At 41.8% G+C, this 26,248-nt stretch overlaps 1 protein-coding gene across 1 annotated transcript; it reads right to left on the bottom strand.

The window, feature by feature from the left end:
• Window positions 1–174: 174 nt before the first annotated feature.
• On the bottom strand, window positions 175–26,248 carry arid3c (AT rich interactive domain 3C (BRIGHT-like)). Its single transcript, XM_014340134.2, has 7 exons — window positions 26,245–26,248; window positions 25,996–26,133; window positions 16,367–16,550; window positions 15,495–15,739; window positions 8,586–8,834; window positions 6,805–6,894; window positions 175–3,439 (listed from the first exon to the last, which is right to left on the bottom strand). The coding sequence occupies exons 1-7, from the start codon at window positions 26,246–26,248 to the stop codon at window positions 3,273–3,275; spliced, it is 1,077 nt and encodes a 358-aa protein (XP_014195620.2). The 3' UTR covers window positions 175–3,272.

Genomic DNA, 26,248 nt, shown 5'->3' with positions numbered 1-26,248 from the left:
TAAAAAAGTAATAATGAGAGTGTTTTCAGGATGCATCACAAGGCAAGCTTGTCAGAACCCAAGATACTGATTGTGGAGTATCGTGTGTATATAAATGCATTTGGTAACACAAACATTTGTACAGAACAATGGAAAGGTTGCGTTAAACGCATGTTTTTATTTCTAAATGCACCACAAGTCAAATGGTAAACCCAGAAAATCCATCACAACTGTTTTTGACACATTTTTACCCCTGAGCACCACACGCCAGTGTCCCAGAATGCACTGGATGTATTCAAACAAAGGGAAACATTTACAGCTTTGCACACAACTCATAACGCAGTCATTGTCTAAAAACTACAAGCAGAGCATATCATAGATCAAATACAATACATGTTATTTGGTTACATTTTTCCTGCATGCGGAGGTGTTGCTTTCTCTTTGGTTCTCTGCTCTCGATGAGCTCAAAATCAAGTGAGTGTGAAATGTTTCAGCCACGCAGTTATCTGAGCTGCTGAAGCACCTCGAGGCCATTGTTGTTGTGTTTGGATGCAAATAAAACAGAATTAAACGATGTAGTGGGCATCATCCTACAGGATGCTAAGAAAGAGACAGTCTCACTGGTCCTGGAGCGTCTCCACGCTAGTGTCACGTGTCCGTGGCTGCGATTTGTTTAGTTACAACAGTTAAAACCCAGTTAAACGACAGCAGGTAGCAGTGAATGTTCTTAGAATTATTAAGGTTTAAAACAAATTATATGTGTGGTTCAGGACCCACAATTAAACATACAGAGATATTATATTTTTGATTTAATACAAAGTATTGATTGCGACACTCCATTAGCTCCCAGTGAGTCACATCTTTCTGTACTGCGTTTGTGTCTTTGCCATTTTTGCCATCATTAAATCTGAAATATAGACACAACTCAGTTACATGCTTACATTCCACGAACTCTTCATATGTTGCTTTGAAATGAATGAGGAGGAATCTGAGGGTAACATTCCTAAATGTGATGGGACTGAAGTGCATATCTGGGAATGTCAGCTCAGTTTCACCAAACAGATGTGATGTGAAGTACTCAAAAAGAACGATGACAGGCAAAAAGCAACAAACACAAAAATGTTCTTCCTCATTTTGTTCAGATGTTTCTGTCGTCTGTGGGACGTTACTGAAACCTGTAGCATCACCCAGCCTGGCCTGTACGTGGAATGATGCAAATACTCCAAACTGTTGTTGTTCTCTGCTCGGAGCCACTGAAACGTCCTCTGATCATGTTTGAAGCGAATGCATCATAATGATAACTGAGTGAATCTGAGATAAACATCAAAAACATCTTTATGCGAGTGCTGGAGTTTAAGTAATTATAGCATTTCATGATGTCTTTAGTGTTTGTCAGCACTGCAGGAGACAATTTTAGGCTGATATCAGCTTGAATTACAACAATTTCCCTGCTATAAATATGGACGATAAATGTAAAGCTGCGTCATTCTGAGAAAGATGCAAGATCCCAAATTCATTTCTGCAGTTTCTTACAATCAGACACAAAAAGTATCACATGAACACATATTCATATCTAAAACACCTTTTACACTTGTGCCACCATCATTTCTTCTTTCTGTTCATTTTCATCTGGATTCTTTTGGTATAACGTAAAAAAGCTCTGTAAACTTGCTGGTTCATAAATACATGGATATGAAAGTTGCCATGTAGACGTGATTGTTGGCACGTTGTATAATGAATGAGGTAGATGTGTGTCTCTTGTTTAATCATATAAAATGTGAAAAAAACCCAGCGATCCACTGAACTAAAACAGTAATAACAAAGTAAATGTATGAGGTATATTTTGTATTGATCCTTTGTCTGTAGGTAGGTGGTTTGGTGAAGTTTTGCCAACAAGCATCAGCGATGATACAGGATCAAACATACACCTGCTTTAACAGACGTACTAGAAACAACACTTCAGCGTGTGTCCACTGCCTTTCACGATGAACAAAGGTCTTTATGAAGACACCAGAGCATTATTTTAAAACAGAAACCCAAAATAAAACCACGTTTGACTCATGACTGCTCTGTTACCTGTTTGCCTCCTGCTCACCTACTGCCTGCAAACTGAACTGCTGCTCGTTCTCGTCACAGTCGTTTCCTCTGAGGACGTTCAGTCAGCCCAACAGCATCACACCATCTGTGCATCTACAGTATATCTACATCAACCTCAGCACAGACTTTACACGTATGGTTTGGTCAGAAGAGCTTCCAAAATCTTACTCAGGGTGAAAATCATGCTCAACATAAAGTGCAATATTTGCCCTCAGAACAACACGTTCATTACTTTAATGTAAGCTGTGCCCAACATCCTGAAAGCAGAGAGGACACAAACACGCCTGCTTTCTAATTATGTTTACATATTTACTAAACAAACGATGAATCCCATGATGGAGACGTGTTCTGGTTATGGTGGAGACACAAACACACTGAACAGCAGCTCTTTGCACTTGAACAGCTACAGTGGGATTTCCCCAAATTTGAGGCTCTCTGTAGTGTCAAGATGCAGCTTTAATACGTATTGGAGTGGTTATTATACTTACATAGTACACACCTTAGGCAGCTATCATATTATTATACACTACAGCAAACTCAGGCTATTGCTAGTTTGGTACCAGCTGGTTTGGGGAAACCTAACAAACGAATTATTCAAATGAATTGTGTAGCTGATCTTTGTGTTGTGAACAACATGGCTTTGAGACACGCTGTGCTTATAGGACTGTTAGCGGGTGGACAGAGCCATGCAGTAGAGAGGAAAGTAAACACATCACTTTAACTCCAGCGTGTGAACGAACACCAGTCTTTGAGGATCTGTTTATCTAATGAACCAGATGGTTTTCACCTCTGATGTGCTTCTTGTTTTTGGATCAGTCCCTCATGTATCCACTGTAAACAGTCCGTTTCTGAGGTTTGTCACAACGTTACAAAAATCAAAACCACGGTTTCAGCTGCAACATCATTTCAGCGCGGGGGTACGAGTCTTTGGCTCACTGTGGTGGTATGTTGAGTTGATGAGTGAACTTTTCCACACTAACTAGATGTGTTTGAGGACATGAACAATGTTCTGTCACACAGGTTAAAAGTGGGGGGCAGGTAGATGTCTATATGCAACAGTTGCTTTTTAATCAGTGCTTTGCTCACCTGTGGATGTGGAGTAAACCACCACTGAAATAAACTGGAGTTAATCTGATGATTTAGTAACATGGTTCTTCTCACTGGGACTGGAGGGGGAGGTGAGAAGAAGTGGAGGGTCAGGGGGAGGTGTTTCGGTGTCCATGGAGAGAAGAAGAAGAGGACGAGGAGGATGAGGAGGGCTGGAACTTTGTAGGGCTGCTTCTTCCCTGAGTCTGACAGCCATGATGCTTCCCATGGTGTCCTGCCATCCCTGCTATGGGCGACTGCCGAGCAAACAGGACGCCTGTGAAGAAACATCAAGCCCAAGTTAGCCTTGAACTCTGCGCTGTCCTAACATCAGATTTCAGAGTGTGTTTGTTTCAGACGCTTTTATAAAGCACGAAAGGATTTATTTTGGTATCCCTCACAGGTAATATCAAAAAAGATGAAGTGGGTGTTGGATCTGACCAGAGAATGAAATTCACAGGCTGACAAAAACATAGTTTTGTTTGTTTTAACAAGCAAAAGGAATAATCTGACATAACTTACAGCAATAGTAGTTAGGACTGGGCGATATGACCCAAAATTCATTCTCGATATTCTTTAGCTGGATGGAGATATACGATATATATCTCGATATTTTTTAAAGCCATAAAGTAAGAACAAAAAGAGAGTTCTTGGTCACACTGTGTCCCAGATCTCACACAGGCACCTTTATTAACATGCAGCGTAGATGTACATGAAGAAATTACTCAGAGTTATCAGCATTCATTAAATAATCATGCTCCATAAATAAAATACACCAATGTTGTTTTTGTGCATAATACAGAGCAGAGCAGCTATCTGAACGCTACCTCCAACAGAGGTCGATTATCTTGTTAATAATTTCACCTCCTCACTACGTACGACTCTGGATACTGTAGCTCCTGTGAAAACTAAGGTCTCTAATCAGAAGTACCTGACTCCGTGGTATAATTCTCAAACACGTACCCTAAAGCAGATGACTCGTAATGCTGGAGAGGAAATGGCGTGTCACAAATTTAGAGGATCATCATTTAGCCTGGAGAAATAGTTTGCTGCTTTATAAGAAAGCCCTCCGCAAAGCCAGAACATCTTACTATTCATCACTGATTGAAGAAAATAAGAACAACCCCAGGTTTCTCTTCAGCACTGTAGCCAGGCTGACAAACAAGTCAGAGCTCTGTTGAGCCAACCATCCCTTTATCCTGTCTCAGAGTGATGCTGAAAAATTGCTTCATGCATTTATTACTTCCAGGCTGGACGACTGGATTCATAATTATCAGGAAGTCCTAAAAACTCCCTGAAAAGCTTTCAGTTAATCCAAAATGCTGCAGCAGGAGTCCTATCTCTGCACTGAATCATATCTGTTATTAACCTCTGTCTCTCTTCCACAGCATGTCTTTATCCTGTCTTCCTTCTCTCACCCCAACCAATCACAGCAGATGGCCCCGCCCCTCCCTGAGCCTGGTTCTGCCGGAGGTTTCTTCCTGTTAAAAGGGAGTTTTTCCTTCCCACTGTCGCCAAAGTGCTGCTCATAGGGGGTCATATGATTGTTGGGTTTTCTCTGCATGTATTATTGTAGGGTCGACCTTACATATAAAGCACCTTGAGGCGACTGTTGTTGTGATTTGGTGCTGTATAAAGTAAGGACGATACCACTTTTTTATGTCCGATACCGATATCATAAATTTGGATATCTGCCGATACCGATATGAATCCGATATAGTGTTTTTTAATCAACAAAACTGTTTTTTAAATATCTTGCTGCATTTTGTATAAGTTCATACTCAAGTTTAAAACAACAACTACACTAAAGCTATTCTGTTATACCTGTATGCAAAAAAAAAAATTTCATAGTTCAGCAATACTGATCAATCTAATAAACTTAAACCTACACCATCTCCCTATTCTGGTATTTTAAAGAGTACTTAGCGTAAATATTAAGCAACCTAACTAATAGGGTTCCAACTCCCAGCAACAACAAAAATAAATAAATAAAAAATAGGGAACCACCCCTCACGCCCACCTCATGATGCTTAATCGACGTAATCAACCTTAATTTGATGCAGTGTGAAAAAAAATGCACAGAAATCAATTATTTTTCAAGAAATATTAAATAGATTCAACATCTTTCTTCAACAAAATTGCAGACTGCACAGATGGTACCTTCCCAAAGGAAAAAGTACTATAGCTTACTAGGGTATATATATTAGACTTAATAGTTACTATATACAGTAATGGACTTCTATTCATTTTACATCAAATTAAAACTTTGGGTGTCAGATAATTATTTATTAAAAGCTAGACATTTTAAATGAGAATAAGAAAGAAAAGTATGTCTTTGTGCCCCCTTTTCCCTGTTAATGCCCTATCGGCCCCCCTGGCTAAACTTTGCTAGATCCGCCCCTGCACAGTTACCAGCCGTCAGCTACGTAGAAAAAGATCCTCGGGTAGAAAGTAATATTAAATACATTCTAACAACAGCTGATCAAGCTTAAACGTGCTGCTGTTGTTCAGCCGCTGGTTTCCTCTTTCTGTGCAAAGTGGGCAAAAACAAACAAGAGAGACGATCAGCTGATCATCTGATCAGTTTCATGATTGAAGTAGCAACAAGAGAGAGAGAGGCAGTCGCTCCATATATCGCTTGTTAATGCAGGAATGCTTTACAAACATTCAGAGATGGACTTACACACTTGCTTTACTTCTCTTGGGATAACTTTGTCGGAGATGAAATGCTAGAGAAGCTCCACATGCGCTCTATCACGTGATGCATACTGCTCCGACGTGCAACGTTCTGAGGGAGTTACGGCATGTTGCAAGTTTTGTGAGGTGCTTTCGTGATATTTAATGGATCGGATTACATTTTTTATTTTCTCCGATATCCGATCCAGTAATTTAGGTCAGTATCGGAACGACACCGATACGTAATATCGGATCGGTCCATCTCTAGTATAAATAAAACTGAATTGAACAAGATTTAGCAGAGTGAGACTGCAGTGACACATTCAACCTGTTCAGTGCTGAAAAAATAGCAAATTTTTGCTTCTCACTTGATTGGCAGACACTGTGGACACTGAAATCTACCGGTAATTGCAAATGACCCGTTAGCAGGGACCCCTCACCAGCTACGATCCTTCAGATATGTTAGAGGCCAGTTTGAAGCACAAGTTGATCTTTGGTCTTTGTACAAGTTTGAGGTCCAGTGAAAGAGGATCCACAGAGTGATCTGAGAATAGCAGCTGGAAGCTCTGTGGAGAACTTCAGAGAGCTTAGAGACGATAGCATGATGATATGAATGGGCTATGTTAAAGGAGAGATGCAGTAATACTACAAGGCACAAGCTCTGTATACACACACACACACACACACACACACACACACACACACACACACACACACACACACACACACACACACACACACACACACACACACACACACACACACACACACAGAAAATAAACCTTCAAATTCACAGGCCCAATTTTGAGATATTTAACTTTTTTAACACTATTGGACTGCCACTTCATTACGATGGATTTTATAGCAAAGACATCAAATTGTGTAGAGGACTAAGCACCAGGGTGCTCCTATAACTTATTGAATTTCCTGCCTGCAATTACATCAGCAAACGGCCCCTCTATTTACCTGTGTAGACAACTCCATTTATTTCTATTGACATGTTGATGCTGCTAATGCCGTTGGTAGACAGGTTCAATGCAGTCTCTTGTCTATCATCTGTCAAGAGAAGGGGCACAGAAGGAGAGAGAAAAAAACTCAATATGAGCATTTAGAAAAGGAACAGAAGAAGCAAGAAGAGTATTGGTGATAATTCAGAGAGTGACAGGATAAGGAGAGCTTTATTAAAGAGTTCTGGGGAGAAAGAACTGTCAAAAGATGGCACAGCTATTTCTGCATGTCAATTATGGATGAATCCTATCACAACACAGTCGGAAAACTTGGCCAGGTTCTTAAATGACAGAAATGTCGTTAACTTTTGCCATTTCAGAACGGAAACCAGCAGAAAGAAAGCGTAGCGTGTCAATAGTACTCTAAAACAAAACCTGAAAGCAAATAAAATAAACTTTTAACTGAACAAAATCGTCCTCTGAGAACAGACGAGCTGTGCACACGGTGATCTCAGCTGGTGGCTGCTGCACTAAAACATCTGTAAACACAAATTTATCCATTTGAGAGACAATAATAATAGTTTTCAGTGTAATCTTAAATAACAGGGTTTGTTTTTGACAGAGCTGGATGGCCGGTGTGGGAATTAACCTCATTCTTCCATCACCTATCAAATTCAAGGCAGCTATTATGACTAATATGTGCGAGGCACTGGTGCACACAGAAATGATATCACACTTGAGTAGCTGGGCCTCTCATTCTTCCTTTAACCGCTATCATTAAGTCATATGTGACTTATGGATTTTCATGAGCCGTGCTGGCTGCAGCCGAATCCGCGGCAGGAGGGCGCACTCACTCATGATCAGCACGAGAAAAACATCTCGAGTCTGATGAGTCTGTAATGACGTGTTACATGATGAATTCTGTGCATGTTAGTGGTTCAGGTATTTCACCGTTTGCTGTTGGTGACACATTTTTGAGTTGGGCTCAGATTTACACTCAAATCAGCCTCAAATATGTTTCTACAAACATAAAGTGAGCAGATCACACTGTATTAGTAACAATAGTTAAATTCCCATCTGAGTGAACATCTGTTATGTGAAATGTTCATTCATGCTAACCACCTCTTACCGTGTCTCCATGTTCAAGGTTCAGAAATGTCCTAAAACAGCTGGACTCATCATTCCTGACAAATGTTAATAAATGTGTTTGTTTGGGGCTACGTCACCTGGTAGTGCCACAAAACACCTTTAACAGCAACACCATGTGAGTACGACCCTGCGCCATGTTAAACGCTTTGTTACTAAAATACTTCAGATTGTGTCAGGATTTTGTAAAATATCACATTTAAACGTGATCATGTGTGTGAATGGAAAGGAACGACCTACACAACTAAAACATCTAATTGTAGGATTTCTTTGCGACAATAAAAGGAACACAGGCTGCAACAGTGCTAAGCTATAGGAAATCTATTTCTTTGTCCATTTAGGTTCTTGCAGAGGCTTCAGTGGACAGCAGATTACGTTAGATAGTATTATATCCACGAGCATCTGAAGCATCTTAATTGACCCTTTTTAGTGTCCTTAGAAGTTTCATTGCCAAAGCCACGCAAAGAGACGGCTGTGACAGGACACAGAGGTCATGCCCTCAACACTGTTTTGGAAATTTAGAAGTTTACATTGTGAAATTAAAGACTTTACTTAAACTGGTTTTAACTGGAAAATGAAATGAAGAAATGACAAAGACGCACATACAACACCAACCAAAGAGCATGCACTCAAACCTTAAATGACTGTTCTTACCTCTGTTGTTAAGTTTGATGTTGAGGGGTAGCTGGGAGGCCATCGCCAGCAGGTTTTGCTGCAGGGCATGCTGCATGATCCTCTGCTGCTCCATCATCATCTTCTTCTGTGGCGGCTCGCCACTGTCCAGTTTCTCTCTCAGCTGTTCCAGAGCGGCTGTCTGGACGGCCATGGCTGCAGCAGGATGGCTGCTGGGAGTCATGGGCAGAGCCACCTGCCTGGACAGGCAGCTGGCAATCATGGGTTCCTCTGGAGGAAAAAACCAACAAAAAAGCCAATATATGATCTGTCCCTGCTCTTATACAATATTTACATACATACTGATGAAAACAGGCTCCTCTAATCACCTGTCCAAATTTCATTTTAACACATAAATGATTTGACACAATAGTTCTTATTAAAAATGTGATCTATAAATAGATCCTCTTTGGTTGCTCACATAAAGAACAAACATTTCATATTTGATACATTGCTTCCTTTTCTTTCTTCAGTGGATTTACATTATAGATGAATTCACAACAATCTGACACATTTGTATTTGTTTGTTTCTATTTACTGAAGTATATTTAAGTAAAAGTTTTGGGCTTTGCATTATGTGGCAGAGTATCACAGGAAGGCCGTGCAGCACACAGCCCACCAGCAGCCTGCAGCTGAAAGAAGTGTAGTGAAAAAGTATCTTTAGTGTTGTATCAGTTATTACAGTATAAAACTGACAGGCAGAACAAAACGGGGAGAAATAAAATAAAAGGATTGAGACAAATAGGAAAACACGATGTATCACAGACTGCTGCACCTGTAAGAACAAAACAAAGAAAGAAAAAAAACACAGTACCTGGAAAAGAAAACGATGAAAATGCACAGATACACAAATCAACAATCTTCTTGTGGCGTGAGAGAGTGTTGGAGGCAACAATAACCCCCCACCCACGCAGCCAGAGGCACACAGACAAAGATCCAGGACATCTCGACCTCCAACAGTACCAATGTCTAAGATGCACGTAGCAGTGAATGGCTGAATACTGCAGCAGCCCCACCCACCAACCCCTGGGTAATGAACCTGCCCCCCAAGGCTCCATGTGTATGGTGACATGTTGTGAACCGCAGTGACTATAGTTAAAGAGGCCCACTGCCCACTATGGAAATAATATTAATATATAATATTGTAAAGCTATTGTAAATATGGAGTTGCAGCCCAAAAGAGCAGGTTGGACTCAAGTACATGACTCAGAAGGTGAAAATTCAGTGCGTTCATTTACAGTGCATATATTTACACAACAACACTATCCAAAAGGGGAATCGTGCTCCAGGGGTCCAGGGAGGAAGGGACATCCATTTGGCTCACGACGCCAGGGAAGGGAATCCAGGAATCTGCGTAGGACAAACACATGGAGGAGAAAGAGCCACAGCTTAACTGTGTACTTCAACATACAGCAAAGAACAGCAGCCAGCCACTACTTTAAGCAGTGGCTGCTAATAAGATCATTGGGATCAGGAGGGTGACTGCCCCAGGGGTGTCAGGTCTCACCCATGCACACAGACAGAGGAGAGAGAGAAAGCTTAGCCAGAGAGACAGATAGAAAACAAACCCAAAGAAATCAATCAGGGAGGACTGAGGGACCATGACAGTACACACCCCGCCGGCAGTGGCACTTCCTAATCATGTTTTTATCCAGAACTGGGGCCTGTGGAAGCCAGGACGGAGCTGAGCTGTATCCCTTCCATCCATGGATGCCTCTCCCGTGGTGTCTGAAATCCATAATCCATGTAACTGAGAAGGCAGGTTGCCCATCAATGACTCTGCTGGTGGTGGTGGTCTGAAGGATGGGCACAACGGACTGGAAAAAACACATTTTAATTGGGAATCATGAAAGACTTTGTGGATTTCTATGTTGTGGGGTCATTTGAGATGGGCAGGCACATGGTTAACCATGGAATCTAACTCTAAAGGCCCAATAAATTTAGGGGGCAGTTGTTTGTATTTTGAAAAGACGGGTAAAACCATGAGTGGAGAGCCAAACCTTTGGACCAGGACAGTAGATGGCAGCTGGGATTCTGCTGCGATCGGCTAGGTGCTTATTTTGTTCCTGGTGGCACAGGTGGCTTTCAAGAGGCAGCGGCATCTGCGGAGATGCAGTTGGACTGAGTGCTCACCTTCACCAGATCAAAAGAGTGGAGGCTGGTATCCGAGAGATGACTTAAACTGTTAGCAGTCGGACGTACCGCCCACGGGACATTGGATGGTTTAGGGGACTAATAGGACTGCTAAGGGGTTAAAGGGACATAGTCCGGTTGATGAAGAAGGCGTGGTATGGGCATATTCTATTCAGGCCAGCTGGGAGCTCTAAGTGGACTGATTAGAAGAAGCAATGCAGCACAGGACGGCCTCCAATACCTGATTTGCTGCTTATCCTTCGTCTGAGGATAAAGCCAGAGAACAGACTGACCTTGGCATTGAGTGCAGTGCAGAACTCTCATCAGACTTGTGAAGCGAATGCAGAAGTATTCTGCAGTCAGACACTATGTCCAGAGGGAAGCCGGAAAACATAGTCGGGGAGGAGTTGCATGATCTTTAATGCAGAGGGAAACTTGGGCAGAGCAACAAAGTGGAGAAGTGATCAATAGTGGTAAGTACTGCTGTGTTATTTACCTAGAGGAGTTAACCAGTGACAAAGGTCAAGAGCTATAAGGGACTATGGGTGAGCGGTGTAGGTGGAAGCCTGCTCACAAACCCAAACAGATGCAACTTTTCTAGCTATTCTCTGTTAACTGGAACTGGCCAGTCGATCACTACTTGCACCTTAGCTGGTTCAGGTTTGAGGTGTTCCATCTCAACAATGTGCCGGAAGAAAGAACCTGTGTCAATGTGAAATTTGTACTTCTCTCACTTAACCAGTTTGTTTTTAAGGAGGCACTCAGGATATGGGAGTCGTGCTCTTGGAGGGACCAGGAGAAGATCAGGATTTTGTCTGCATAGACAAAACCTAAATGGTTAATGAAATTCTGGAGGACATTGTTCACCATGAAACACAGTGTTAGCATTACCAGATGCTCAAAGTGGCCCAGGTGGATGTTAAGGCTGTCTTCCATTCGTCCGCCTCCCTAATCCACACCAGATGATAGGCATTGCAAAGTTCTAGTTTGATGAAAATGGTGGCTCCCTGTAACAGCTTGGAAGCAAATGCCAGTAGAGGCAGTGTATATTTTTATAACAGTTATTTTGTTCAACCTGAGGAAGTCAATACAGGGCTGCAGGGCTTTGTCTTTCTTCTTGACAACTAAAAAACAAGAACCAAGGGTAGAGGAAGATGATGCCTGCAGCTAATGAGTATTTTTTCACCACCCACCCCCCATTCAGGTTTAGACAAGCTATACAGCTGTCTGGTGGAAAGTGAAGCACTGGGAAGGAGGAGTCATATATTCTATGAGGGGGAGAGATAGTGCCAAATCCTTTCAAAGTACTTCAGCCAGACTGTGTTAAATGGGAAGAACAGATGGGTCTGGAGATGAGGATGGAGGATCAGGAAACGGTAGGGGTGACCCAGAACCAGTGGAGTAAGTAGTTCTTCAAACAAATATAAGAGACGCAGAGAGAGGCGGATCTTATGAGTTACATCAGGAAGTCCATCGAGTGTTACTTGAAGAGCTTCAGAGCCAGAGCGTCGTTCTACCATGGAGTCAGTTAATGCTCGGAGTGTGTAGGAGTGTCAGGGTTTGTAACAGCCACTATGGTGTGGTGTCCCTTTAAGACACCCAAGTCGAGGGTTGATGGTGTCATCAGTGTGTGCCACTGGTCTCTCTGCTCTCTCTGTGATGGTGTGGACATGTGCTTGCACGCTAGTACATGAGGAGGGACGGATTTTATGTTTTACCTCTCCAGACACCTTTGTTTGCAACGTTATGGGTTGTACGAACACTGTGCGCTATGTTTGTTAAGCTGCAGCCGTTCAACCGGGCTTATATGGTTGATGAAGAGAAGGTATATTAAAGAACACACTGGAATCCCCAACGCCAGCGTGAGTGTGTATTCTTTTGGCTACCCTGCTAAGTGTTTTGCCGCCTCCTCTCAACCACTAAACGCAACCCGACGATACAGGTTCCTGGGTCGGTGACCCAGTATTTTCAGTTCTTGTTCACTGTTTATCTACTGCCTGTTCCACTTCCTGTTTTATTGTGTTAGCCTTGGTCTGTGTGCGTTATGTTCAGTCCTCTTCCCATTAGTTCATTATGTTCAGCTGTGTACTCACCGGTCTCTCATTATCATTATCTCCAGTCTGTGTATTTAAGCCCTCTGTTTCTACCCATTCACTGTTGTGTCATTGATGATGTCGTTCAGTTCAGTTCAGTCAGCCATTCATTCATTCATTCATTCAGTCAGTCAGTCGTCCAGCCAGCCGTTTTCTACCTCTGTTCTGTTCATCCACTCCTTATAATAAACCTTCACCAGTCTTCACCTACCTGCGAGACCTGCGTTTGGGTTCCTTCCTCCTCGCCTCCACACAACGCCTGACAAGGAGCAAGTGTGTAATGAGAGTTTTGAACGTATCATGAGCCACGATAGGGAAAAGTCTGCCTTTCTGGCTACATTAACCTGCTTCTGTGCTCAGAGGGAGGCAAACTCCACCAAGCTGCATTGGTTGCTCCCCCTTTGTCATCGGATCCCTCTCTCTGCCTCCGGCCATTTCCACAGTATTTCTGCTGAAGGAGAGAGTGAGAGCGTTTCTGTTTCTTCTTTGGTCACAGATGTAGCCATCTTCTCTAATGCACATTGCAATAAAACAATCCAGCGAGGCGGCTAACTCCTTAGCAGCTAACTCATTCTTTAATTCGTCGTTTAAACTTTGTAGAAAAACTCTAAAGGACTCTTGTTCTCTAAAGAGATCAACTGGTCCCTCAGTGCATTTTGACGCTCTCTTCTTGACAAGGAGTCTGGGTTCTGGAGAGCCCGATTGTCCTGCAGGGATGTTCCCTACATACACGATGGATGGGTGGCAGAAGTGGGAGGCTGCAGACTGACACAGACACACACTCCCCCTCCCTGAATCCCAACGATGTGGTGATGTGGTGCACAGAAGGGGTCCTGGTGATGATACGAGCAGCAGAGTTCTGGACACGTTGAAGCTGATGGATAGATTTTTGACTAAGACCAAAAGGAAGTTGCAGTAATCGACCCGGGAAGTGACCAGGCTATGAAGAAGAATGGCAGCGGCATGTGGGGAGCGAAAAGGACGGAGACGAATAATGTTACGGAGTTGGAAATATGCAGACCGAGTGACGTTACTGATGTGTGAGTTAAGAGATAGAGTACTATCGAGGATGACACCCAGACTTTTCACATATGGAGAAATTCTTGGAGTTATTGATTGTAATAGAAAAGCTATTAGTTGTGGATCGTGTTTGTTTAGAGCCGACCAGGAGGAGCTCAGATTTGTTACTATTGAGTTTGAGAAAATTGGAAGAGAACCATGAATTTAGTTCAGCTAAACAGGAGTGAGGGAGGACGGGAGAGAGCAGAATCAGGTTTAGTGGACAGATAAAGCTGGGTGTCATCAGCATAGCAGTGAAACTGAATACTGTATTTACGAAAAATGTGTCCAAGCGGAAGAAGCTAGATGATGAAAAGAAGAGGCCCCAGGACAGATCCCTGCACGCCTGCGACCAGAGGAAAGGGCTGAGAAGTGAAGGATTTAAGTCGAATAAACTGAGTGATTTAAACCTGGCTAGTGGGATATGGGAGAGACCGATGGAGGCGAGCCTACTGAGGAGAATTGAGTGAGAGAATGAAAAGCAGCACTTAGATCGAGAAGAATAAGAATGGAGAGTAAACCAGAGTCAGCTGCCACGAGAAGATCATTGGGTATTTGTATTAGCGCTGTTTCAGTGCTGTGAAAGGGGCGAAAACCAGACTGGAACTGTTCATATAAATTATTGTTAGTTAAGTATGAGTGGAGTTGTGTGGCAACTATCTTTTAGAGAATTTTTGATAGATATGGTAAATTATCAAAATTATTGGGATCTAAGCCTGTTTTTTTCAGCATTGGGGTGATGGCAGCAACTTTGAAGACGGCAGGAACAGTTCAGTGGTAAGTGAAGAGTAGATGGCAGCAGATATGAGGGGAAGCAGAGGAGTGGGGTCTCGCTGACAAGTAAAAGGATTTGACTTACAGATGAAATCTGAAATATCAGTGACAGAGGGAAGTTGGAAAGCAGAAAAACACTGTAAATAAACGCAAAGTTCAGTTTATTTACAGTGAATATATTCACACATCACGCTGGTTCACCACACACCAGGGAATCCAGGAATCAGCGCAGGCGAAACACGAGACACGTTTCCATCAGAGGCAAACAGAAAGAGCTAGAGACGCGCTGTGTGGAGGTTTCAGAGCATGTGTCGCGAAATCCAGTAAGAAGTTATGAAGTATGAAGGTTTGCTTTAAGGGCAAGTGACGCCACTGATGATTGCTGACGCTGTTTCAGAAGGTAGCCGAAGTGTTGGTGTGATTTATGACAAAACCCAGTGGACTCACAGTAACTGTCTGTGGTTGTGTTGGCATCAACTGGAGCAAAGCATGTAGCATGCTTTCTTGGAGCCCAATGAAAGGACAAGAGTTCTCCTTTATGGCAACACTTTGAGCTGATCACAGGGGGATTTTTATTTTGTGTTTTTGTGTGTGTGTGCTGGGTGGGGGTTGTGTCAAGCAACAACACCAGGTCTATGACTGTGATGCAGACAGATGCATATAAGAGAGATAAACATCCTAGCATAACAAATTAGGAAAAGAGCAAATGAAAAAACAGGGACATCAGGTCCGTGAGTTACAACTCATGTTGAGTAAACAATGCAGCAGAAAGCAGGAAATAAAATGACGGTAAAATCTAGTCACCACCTTACACCTTGCTGTTGTCTCTTACCTTTCTTGATCACAGGAACCTGGGAGATCTGGCCACTGTTGTGAGTAGGAATGGGTAGGTGGGACATCTGTATCTTTGGTGAGGACAGAAGGCTTTGGCTTCCCACAAGAGAGCAGTTCAAGATGGCTGAGCCATAACTCTGCCTTCGGCCTTCGCGGCGGTTGCTGTCAATAGCTGCCTGAAGCTCGCCAGGGGAGCTCAGTCCCCGCTTTTCACACTCATATGGGTAGAGGTACTTCATATACCTGCGAAACAGATGCCAATGATTTCCTGATTTTTTGTGACTATTTTGTTTATTTGTTTTTGTTTTAATGTCACATTTTTTTCAATTGCTGAGAAAGGTGGGACTGAATGAAGACCCCTCGGCTTACCTCTCATCACATCTGAGAGAAGCTCAAGGACCTGATGTCCTTTTATTTTTACAGTGATGCAGAGTGCTAAAATAGACACACACAGCTGTGTGTGTGTGTGTGTGTGTGTGTGTGTGTGTGTGTGTGTGTGTGTGTGTGTGTGTGAGAGGAGTGGGACATTAAGGATCCACTCATCTAAAATAATCTCTGAATTTAACATATTTGAAGAAAGACGTCATATTGACTAGATTTTGACTTCAAAGACAAAGTTTTAGAGGAAAAGAGGTGATTAAGTAGATAAAAATAATTTTGAAATGAACATACAACAGTGTATATCACATTTATGACCAAATAGTCCTTTTATGTTTTTATGCTATGACACCCAGCTCTTTCTTTGCAATTAAGGAAAATAAAAAATACACAATAAATCTAAATTTCACTCGTTAAAATAAGCAAAAATAAAAAATAATGAGTTGGTCATCCAGAGTTCCCAGATGACCGGTGAGCTGTTCTTGTACTCACTGTGTTCGGAGAGTGAAAGCTGCACTGGTAATAGAGGTAGGGAGGTTAAGGCCTTTGGTGATCTCCCGCCATATTTTCTTATTGATGACTTCCACTAAGCCGCCTTTTTCTGTAACAAGCTTGTAGAGCATGTAGAGATCCAACACCTGCTTGGCCATGATAGGAATCCGATTCACCGGAGTTCCTGCAGAAAGCAAACACTATTTTCACAATCAATTCCATTAACTGAGGTTCCTTCCATCAATACGTGTCTGTACCTTCTTATTTATCCCAACCCAGGAAAATGTCTGACAGGAACATGAAATATAACATAAAAGAACGTTTTTCTAAGCCTGATATGTGCACACTGTTTTAGTCATGCATACATGGGAACAGTATGAGTGTTTGATCCCCTGCTGAGTTCATCATTTAACCACCTACAAAAAAATGAGCAGTCTCTTATTAGCAGATGGAGTTCTTAATCCTGAAAGACGTTCCTGACGGGACAAAGACAGGATAAAGACATGCTTTGGAAGACAGCCACAGGTCAACAATGATTAAATTCAAAGAGATGTATAAACTCAAATAGTAAAAAGAGGCAAGCGGAGAAGAAACACTCATTATGGGAATCCCCCAGCAGCCGAGGCCTATCAGGATAACCTGATCCAACCCTATTCCACTTTTATTGAAGTGGAAAATTTTAAGATTAAGCATAAAAATAGAGAGGGCGTCTTCCTCCTGAACCCAAACTGGGAGCTGGTTCCACCAAAAGGGTCTGAAAGCTGAAGGCTCTGCCTCCCTCCTACTTTTAAATATCCTAGAATCAATAAGTAAGCCTGCAGTGTGGCAGCAAACGTTTTGTTGGTGTGATATGAAGTTTTTAAGATAAGATAATTATTTTATCTGAGCTCAGAACTAAATCAGATAAAAAATCAGACAGAAACTCTGTGTAAGGCCCAGGTGACTGAGTTTTACAGCTGTGATGGACGAGGCGAAGCATCAGCCTTTCAAATGAATTAAAAGTCTGTCTGGGTCTTTGGTCGACTGATAGGCTGGTGTGAGGATTAGAGCCACTGGGGGAAAAACCTGGGATGACTTTTTCCCCCAGAATCTGAGAAAAACATCAGACTTTTTTTTTTTTTCCAGAATTCTGACTTTAATCTCAAAATTTGGAGAATAGGATGTTCCCATTTTTTTCTCTTTCCAGTGGCTCTAATCCTCGTCCATAGAAATAAGACGGTATTTATAAAATTGATTACACAGGTAAGGTAACCAAAAACACCCCTGTGTGTTGTAACAGAAACAGGAAGTGATGCTGTACCACAAACTCCCCACCATCAACCGGATGCGGTTGGCTCAGGACAACCTGCTGGGCAGCAGCTAAGCTACCTTTGCCCACACAGACTGCATGGGCTATTAGCTTAGGTGTTTCTTTCTGCAGCTGCACTGCTTACAGTAAAGCTATTAAATCCATAAAGACACAATGAGTAAATATGATAAATAGAATCTGCTTCTGTCATGTGTGCAGGCAGGAGGTGGTAAGGAGGATCCAAAGTGCAGACTCACACAGGCAAAATAACTTTATTGCTGAACATAAAGCAACTAGACTGAAAATACCAATAAACTGAAGTAGCAGACAGACAGAACACACACCATCGATGACACACAGACAAAAGAAAACACAGGGCTTAAATACACAGAGGGAGCAAAGAGGGAATGGGAAACAGGAGGGAAACAAGGCTGGGGCAAACCAGGGCTAACGAGACAAGGGAAGCAAAACCCGATAACCTGAGACACGAACTTCAAAGTAAAACAGGAAACATAACACAGAGACACGGACTTGACAAGGGGATACAGCAGACGGGAGACAGAACAACTGAAGAACAGACAGAAACCAGAAAACTAACAAAGAAGCCAAAAGACTAGAAATGATAAATAATATCAAAATCAAAGTTCAATAATAATGCAAAACAGAAAAATCTGGGTCGACAACCCAGGCACCCTGACAGCTTCAGCAGAAAGGTTGCTTCAGATAAAGCATGTTAAGATTACACTATGAAACAAGTGTAATCTTATTCAGCTATGTACCACAGGCCTTCAAGCTGGCTGTAGTTAAACCTTTACTCAAAAAGCATCTCTAGACCCAGCAGTCTTAGCTAATTATAGGCCAATCTCCAACCTTCCTTTATATCAAACATCCTTGAAAGAGTAGTTGTCAAACAGCTAACAGATCATCTGCAGAGGTTTATTTGAAGAGTTTCAGTCAGGTTTCAGAGCTCAGCACAGAAACAGCTTTAGTGAAGGTTACAAATGATCTTCTTATGGCCTCTGACAGTGGACTCATCTCTGTGCTTGTCCTGCTAGACCTCAGTGCAGCGTTCGATACTGTCGACCATAATATCCTATTAGAGCGATTAGAACATGCTGTAGGTATTACAGGTACTGCGCTGCAGTGGTTTGTATCATATCTATCTAATAGACTCCAGTTTGTGCATGTAAATGGAGAGTCCTCTTCACACACTGAGGTTAATTATGGAGTTCCACAGGGTTCAGTGCTAGGACCAATTCTGTTTACATTATACATGCTTCCCTTAGGCAGCATCATTAGAAGACATAGCATACATTTTCACTGCTATGCAGATGACACCCAGCTCTATCTGTCCATGAAGCCAGATAACACACACCAATGAGTTAAACTGCAGGAATGTCTTAAAGACATAAAGACCTGGATGGCCGCTAACTTTCTGCTTCTTAATTCAGATAAAACTGAGGTTATTGTACTCGGCCCTGAAAAGCCTAGAAATATGGTATCTAACCAGATTCTTACTCTGGATGGCATTACCTTGGCCTCCAGTAACGCTGTGAGGAACCTTGGAGTCATTTTTGACCAGAACATGTCCTTCAACGCACATATTAAACAAATATGTAAGACTGCTTTCTTCCATTTGCGCAACATCTCTAAAATTAGAAATATCCTGTCTCAGAGTGACGCTGAAAAACTAGTTCATGCATTTATTACTTCCAGGCTGGACGACTGTAATTCATTATTATCAGGATGTCCTAAAAACTCCCTGAAAAGCCTTCAGCTAATCCAAAATGCTGCAGCAAGAGTCCTGACAGGGACTAGAAAGAGAGAGCAGATTTCTCCTGTTTTGGCTTCCTGTTAAATCCAGAATTCAAAATCCTGCTCCTCACATACAAGGTCTTAAATAATCAGGCCCCATCTTATCTTAATGACCTTGTAGTACCATATCACCCTATTAGAGCACTTCGCTCTCGCTCTGCAGGCCTACTTGTTGTTCCTAGAGTATTTAAAAGTAGAATGGGAGGCAGAGCCTTCAGTTTTCAGGCCCCTCTTCTGTGGAACCAGCTTCCAGTTTGGATTCAGGAGACAGACACTATCTCTACTTTCAAGATTAGGCTTCAAACTTTCCTTTTTGCTAAAGCATATAGTTAGGGCTGGACCAGGTGACCCTGAATCCTCCCTTAGTTATGCTGCAATAGACGTAGGCTGCTGCATTGAATCATATCTGTTATTAACCTCTGTCTCTCTTCCACAGCATGTCTTTATCCTGTCTTCCTTCTCTCACCCCAACCAGTCGCAGCAGATGGCCCCGCCCCTCCCTGAGCCTGGTTCTGCCGGAGGTTTCTTCCTGTTAAAAGGGAGTTTTTCCTTCCCACTGTCGCCAAAGTGCTTGCTCATAGGGGGTCATATGATTGTTGGTTTTCTCTGCATGTATTATTGTAGGGTCGACCTTACAATACAAAGCGCCTTGAGGCGACTGTTGTTGTGATTTGGTGCTGTATAAATAAAATTGAATCAAATTGAATTGAATTGAAAATAAGTCGTTATTTAAAGGTTTGTCATTACATAAAGTACACAGATTAGCCTGCAGAAAAACACCATGCGTAACAACATCTAATCAGACAAAGCTTTAAATGGGTACCCCTAAAGCAAGATTTTAAATCAGTATATTACACAAAATTTTCATCTGTAACAATTTAAAAATGAACAGTTACTAAGTGAGCATTCACAGTTAATTACACGTGGCCCCTGAATTTGTGTAATCTTCAAACTAACCATCATGTAAAATCACCAAGACTGGAACTGGCTACAAGCATCTCAGCAACATGGGGAGAAAATGACAGCTAGTGCCATTATTCACTGGAAGTAAAATAAATTTACTCTACACAAGAAAAAATGGTAATGAAGTCATAACTGCTGGGCCCACTGTCACCCAGAAAACCACTGTTAACACAATAAGCCATTACAGTTTCAAATCCCACAGTGCCAGTTAGGCCCTCCTGGTCAACAACACTCCTTTAACAACACTAAAGACACATCGATTGGGAAATGTTAGTAATATTGTCATAATATACATATTTATTTATTTATATTTATTTGTGAGATGTTTGATCAGGAAAACAGGTTTTAGATTACTTGATGCTCCTTTTTCATTTTTGTCTGTTTTACACAATGTTACAAGTTTTGGGGGGAAACAGTGTTGTATGTAACAGGCATGAATTACAAGAAAAAACATGAGAGAAAAACAACAACAGAATAACAGATAAATGAAAACTTTACAAATATACTCCAGACAAAAAGCAACCTGCCCCCTTATTAGCAAAATAAAAGGGCTCTGATAATAATTTCTATTTGCATTTATTGTTAGGTGTAAAGAGAATAGCTAATTCTTTGTAAAGACTCCAAAGTGGTTGACCCTGAGATAATTAACCTGCATTTTGCTGACAGAGTTCCATTGTGGCCATTGGATTTACCATAATAGTGATCAATAGCTGCAGAAATATAGTGCAAACAACAGCAGTGGGCCCTATACAGTGAAAGGGAAGAAAGCTCTGAAGTATCATCTTAGGTGGTAAAGCCACATCAATTAAGGCCAGTAATTACGGCTTCATTTTGTGTTGATGGCATGTGAATGAATGAGACACTATTAAAGAAAAGATTGATGTTTCCACACAAGACAATAGTGGCAGTAATTCTGAAAGGTGCAGAGCCTGGAGATCACTCTGAGTTAACTAAAGTGCAGAAAAGGCTTCATGCAGACAAAAAGTGATTTCTGTATCAAAGATTAAGCTTAAAATCAGGACTCTTCATCCGGCTAAGAAAGCAGAATCAGTCGTCGTGTACGAGTAAATGTTGACTCAGCCAGGGTCATTTTTACTTTGAAACACAAAACGTCCTCCTGATTCACAGATGTTTCATTTCCTCCGACCATCATGGCTGTGTGCTCTGATGCAACGTTACATGAGGTGTTTCTCACTGGTTTATGTGCCAAACAGCAGGATGCTGACTCCATACAGACTTTAACTGAGTTAAGGAACTCAAAGCACGAATGGCTCCAAAGTTCCTGAATTTGAATTAAAACAAGAAAGAGGTGATTGTGGTGTCACTGGTGGATGCTCTCCTGTACACAGTTTGAAGCCTGTCACCGTTTAATGTCACTGGATTCTAGGAAGGACAGCGATGTGATAGATCCGTGCGATGGTAACACACAGCTTCTTTGAAGTGAGACAACAAACATGTTGTCAGATCATTCTAAAATAGCAATCCATGCCTTTATCATTACTCGGGTGGACTACTCTGTATTGGTGTTAGCCACACAGCTGTGACCTGCTACACAGAAAGGAAGCATACTGGTCCAGTTTAGTGCTCAGTGGATAACTTTAGAACAGCCTTGCCAACCTGATCCCTTTGAGCTGCGACACCTGAGCTTCAGATCAGCTGAACGAGATCCAGGTTCGTCATGGTGCCGTTACACAGAGGCCTCCACACTGCGGATTTCTCTTAAGACCCTCCTCTTCTGTCTGGCTTTGGTGATTTTTGTTAGAACTTTGATTCAATTTATTTAGAATTTTTTTTATTTATTTCATTTTTATTGTATTCTACTGTATTTTTATTGCTGTGTTCAGCACTGTGCTCAGTGGTTGCTGCATACATAGCACTGGCTTGGCTACACACTCCCCTACAGCTATATACACACATGTGTTTCAGTATTGCAGTAATGCATGAATGCATATTTCAGAGGGGATTTATAACACAATACAGTTTACACAAAGAAGCCCACAGTATAACTCCACAGTGTGCATGTCTCCCTCTGCCACCTCTCTGAATCACACAAGTTATATGAAACACTTTGAGGATTCAGGTAGAGAAGAAAAGCGATAAGAACCACTCCATTTACCTTTTACTGACACTTCCTGTAAGTTGAACACTGATTTATTAAAATGTGGGTTTGAACATAAAGTGGGTAGTAGTGGAGTTGACCATGAGGTTGAGATATACATATATATATATAAAAACATATTTTTGTGTCATAACCATTGTGCAGTAAAACTTTATCTCTGTGTCGCACTGAAGGACCAGCAGCAGTGTACGACTTGACCACAGACGTGTTTCTGACAGAGCCTCTTGGTGACAGCACACAGATATAATAATACTGAAAGCACAACCAGCGAAGAGCTAAAGTGCGTCTCCCCATCATTGTTGTCGTTCTTCTGTTCTGAGTATTCAAAGGTTCAGCTATTCACATTGTGTTTGTTTGTGGTGTCTATTCTACATATTGAGTTGTGCACAGAGTTTGCAATAAAACTCTAAATCCATTTAAGATTCATGATTTTGCTGTGATGCTGCAACTAATACATGAATGTGTCTGTTAGTTAACTTGCACTATAATATTTAACCAGATAAATAAAAAACTTTGCAGTGCAGACTTGGTTTGTAAAGTCAGCAAACTGAAAAGTTTAGTCTGCTTTTACAGTGCAAAAAACCCAAACCACGACACATTGTACTGTTTTCATACAATACACGAGTTGCAGAGGGAATTGAATTGTATAGTTAGGAAAAGTGCAGCGGCCAGCACTAGAGCCGAGCAGGCCTCCATGTTCCCTCTGCAGCTTTTCATCACTTTATCACTGATTAAAACATGTATCAGTGCCAATCTATAAAACTATTATTTTGCTGAAGACATAGCTAACCAAACAAAGATTGAGGTAATAAATAAAAGCCTCGGCCTTTGTCTGAGGCACAAGCCTCTTAAAACAAGACTTATGTGTTTTCAATACTGAAGGTGTTACATTTGTCTCTGTGATTCCCTGAAAGAGATATAAGGAATAAAGGAGTGTCAATGGAGGCCTTTTGTCAGCACAAATAATCTTTTCAGACTATGTGTCATTATAACACTGAGCAATGGCAGAGCGAGTGGAAGAAATCCAGTCTGCACACAGTCTGACAGTCATCGTCAGTTAATCTCTCAGCTGCTAAGAGAAGAAGAATTTGTAATTAGAACAATGTGGCCATACAGGGGCCTGTGGTAGTGCAGTAATCATCTTTATGCTTGGCTTCATTGCTTAAGCATTCACTATGCACCTCTGAGCCAATAACGGAGAGAGAATTTCTCCTGTCATTGACTTTGTGCTTTTAACCCTTGAAATGAATGATTGATGTCGGGACACAGGGGAAGCAAACGGTTTATCTACTTCTGCTCAGCTCCATAAACGAAGGCAGGGAGGAAAGCGTACAACACAATCGTCATCGTCAGCGTGTGAATGATTTCGTTTGCAGAGGAGGTTGTTGCACTCTTGTATAGTACTGGTATAATGATATTCTATGTTTTTGTTTGGTCTGAACATTTTTACTAAAGAGAGGACGGAAATATATTTCTGTTGCACTATTATTGCTGCGAAAGCATTCTCACACATTAGTATTTAAGGCTTCATCATTAGGATGTTGTTGAAGATGACAGCAAAACATTTCCACACTCTGATGCTGCCCACACAGTAAAGTTCACTGAGTAAATTTCACTCAAACTGAATACAATTGTACTCTAAGAGTATTTGGTCCCAGTCTAAATGGAGTAAAATCGACTCTTATGGCAGAGTCATACTTTCACAGTTAGATATACTCTGTTTAGTGCAAATGTTTTACTCTACATGATGATAATTTACTCAGTTTAGTATAAAATAAAAACTCCACCCTAATTTCATTCTAAATAGAACAGAATTTTACTCTGAATATAAATAGAAGAAAAATCTACTTTATTTCACTCACTATGTAACTGTATTACAATCATTCACTGCAAGGTTTTAAAGGTACAATAAACAAACCAGAAAATATATTTTTGTTTCGGCAGCCACCTTTATTGTTCAGAGGAAACAGTTTGGTACAGTATAAACTCTGGAATCACCATGACTGTGTGACACCTGTAAATCAAATGCTTTACAGCAGAAAAGCTCTTTGGCATGAATTACATGAGGTCCGTCTCTTTTACACACAACTTGAAAAGCATTGAAATGCTCATTGAGACTGTTTGCAGTGCAAAAGTAATCAGCAATAACCTCTCATCCTTCACAACAACAAGGTGGAAAAACTGGCATTTCACTATGGACCTTTATACAAACAACTAAATCTGCACAATAAATATCTCCATGGTGTTTTGCCCGTCTAACATTCAACAGCTTGGTGTTGATCGGTAGCTGAAGAGTCTCTGCCACCTCACAGCCCGAGTCCAATGCATTTCAAGAAAGCATGTTACCTGGTCCAGTGGTCAGTCTCTTGGGGTCAAATGTCTGCCAACTGAAAGCAAAAGCACTTTGATGTTTTGTTGCCAACGTTTTAGTTACATTTTTGAAACTTTTCAATTGTTTTTTCAAAGTGTTTTGCTTCATTGCACCAGCTATGCAACAGTGGTCCTGTTTGAAGTATACATGTTGTCACGGCTCTGGGTCAGTTTCGACCCAGTATTTTGAGTTTTGATTGATTAGTTTATTTTTGAATGTTTGTTGTGGTTTTGGGCGCTATGAGTATTATTATTATTATTATTATTATTATTATTAGAATTCTATGTTTCTGTTTATTCATGTTTAAGGATTTGTTCTCGGTTGTATCTCACGTTTAGTTTGGTTCAGGTTCCATGTGTCATTCTGTCTGTCTGTCTCTCAGTGTCAGGTCTGCGTCTTGGTGTAGTGTTCTCGTTTCCTGTTTTATTGTGAAGGTCTGCGTCTCATGTGAGTGTGTTCAGTTTTACCTCTGTCTCGTCTTGTTGATTATTCCCAGCTGTGTGTAATTCCCCTGTGTTTCTCTGTGTGTATTTAAGTCGTGTCCTCTGTCATTGTAGTTGCTGGTCCGTCTGTGTTTCCACCCTGCTTCATCTGTGTGTTTCCCTGCAGTCAACCATCATCTGTTTCCACCCGCTCTCATTCATGTCCAGGTTCGTGTTCTGTAGTTAGTTTGTTCCCAGTTTAGTTTAGTCTTTGCTCCGTTCGCCGTTTGGCCATTTCCTTTTGTGTTTGATAAACCACCCTCACACCTGTACAAGTGCCTGCGTTTGGATCCTCCTTTATTTTCCACGCGGCTCATCTCACTCGCCGTGACAGTACGGACCAGCCAGATATGGATCCAGCGGCATTCAGCCCACCCAGGGAGCTTCAGGAGGCCGTTATCGACTCTGCTTCTAAATTAATCAACCAGTGGTTAGAGCATGAGGGAGAAGCGTCTCTTTACACTGTGGAAGCCAACCTACAACACCTTATTTCCAGTTACCCCTGGTTATTGGACTCACTGCATCCGCTCGTACAGAATTTTGTTCTTCACGAGCTTCACCTTCACCCTCCCGCCGCTACTGCTCGCCCACTCGCTTCAATGGAGGACGTGCCGTCCGACCGGCCGGACGAGGAATTACCCGGTCCGTCGGAGCCGTCTCCGAGACGAAAGCGACGTTCGCGCCGCCGGCGCGGCACCCCACAGCCGGATGTAGGGAGTAAGCAGTCGGCTGTGGTGAGTGAAAGGGACAGTTTTTCTGCTGCGTCAGACTCTGTGACTGTGTTTTCTGGAGCTATTTTTTGTGTGTCTTCTGAATATAACAATAATTTTTCCGTCTCACCCAT

This window comes from Haplochromis burtoni, unplaced genomic scaffold (genome assembly GCF_018398535.1).
Source record: "Haplochromis burtoni strain Fernald_Lab_line unplaced genomic scaffold, NCSU_Asbu1 Contig_311, whole genome shotgun sequence".
NCBI classification, from domain to species: Eukaryota; Metazoa; Chordata; class Actinopteri; order Cichliformes; family Cichlidae; genus Haplochromis; species Haplochromis burtoni.
The sequence above is the reverse complement of the archived record's forward strand: the minus strand, read 5'-3'. Positions and strand labels throughout refer to the sequence as shown.

What these genes read in the sequence shown, in the direction of transcription:
- arid3c (XM_014340134.2), bottom strand. An exon ending in CACGTCCTCCATTGAAGCGA is followed by an intron (nt 16,551 to 25,995) that starts GTGGGCGAGCAG and finishes TGCTTTCTGCAG; the next exon opens with GAACTCCGGTGAATCGGATT. An exon ending in GGTTCCTGTGATCAAGAAAG is followed by an intron (nt 8,835 to 15,494) that starts GTAAGAGACAAC and finishes TTTTTCCTCCAG; the next exon opens with AGGAACCCATGATTGCCAGC.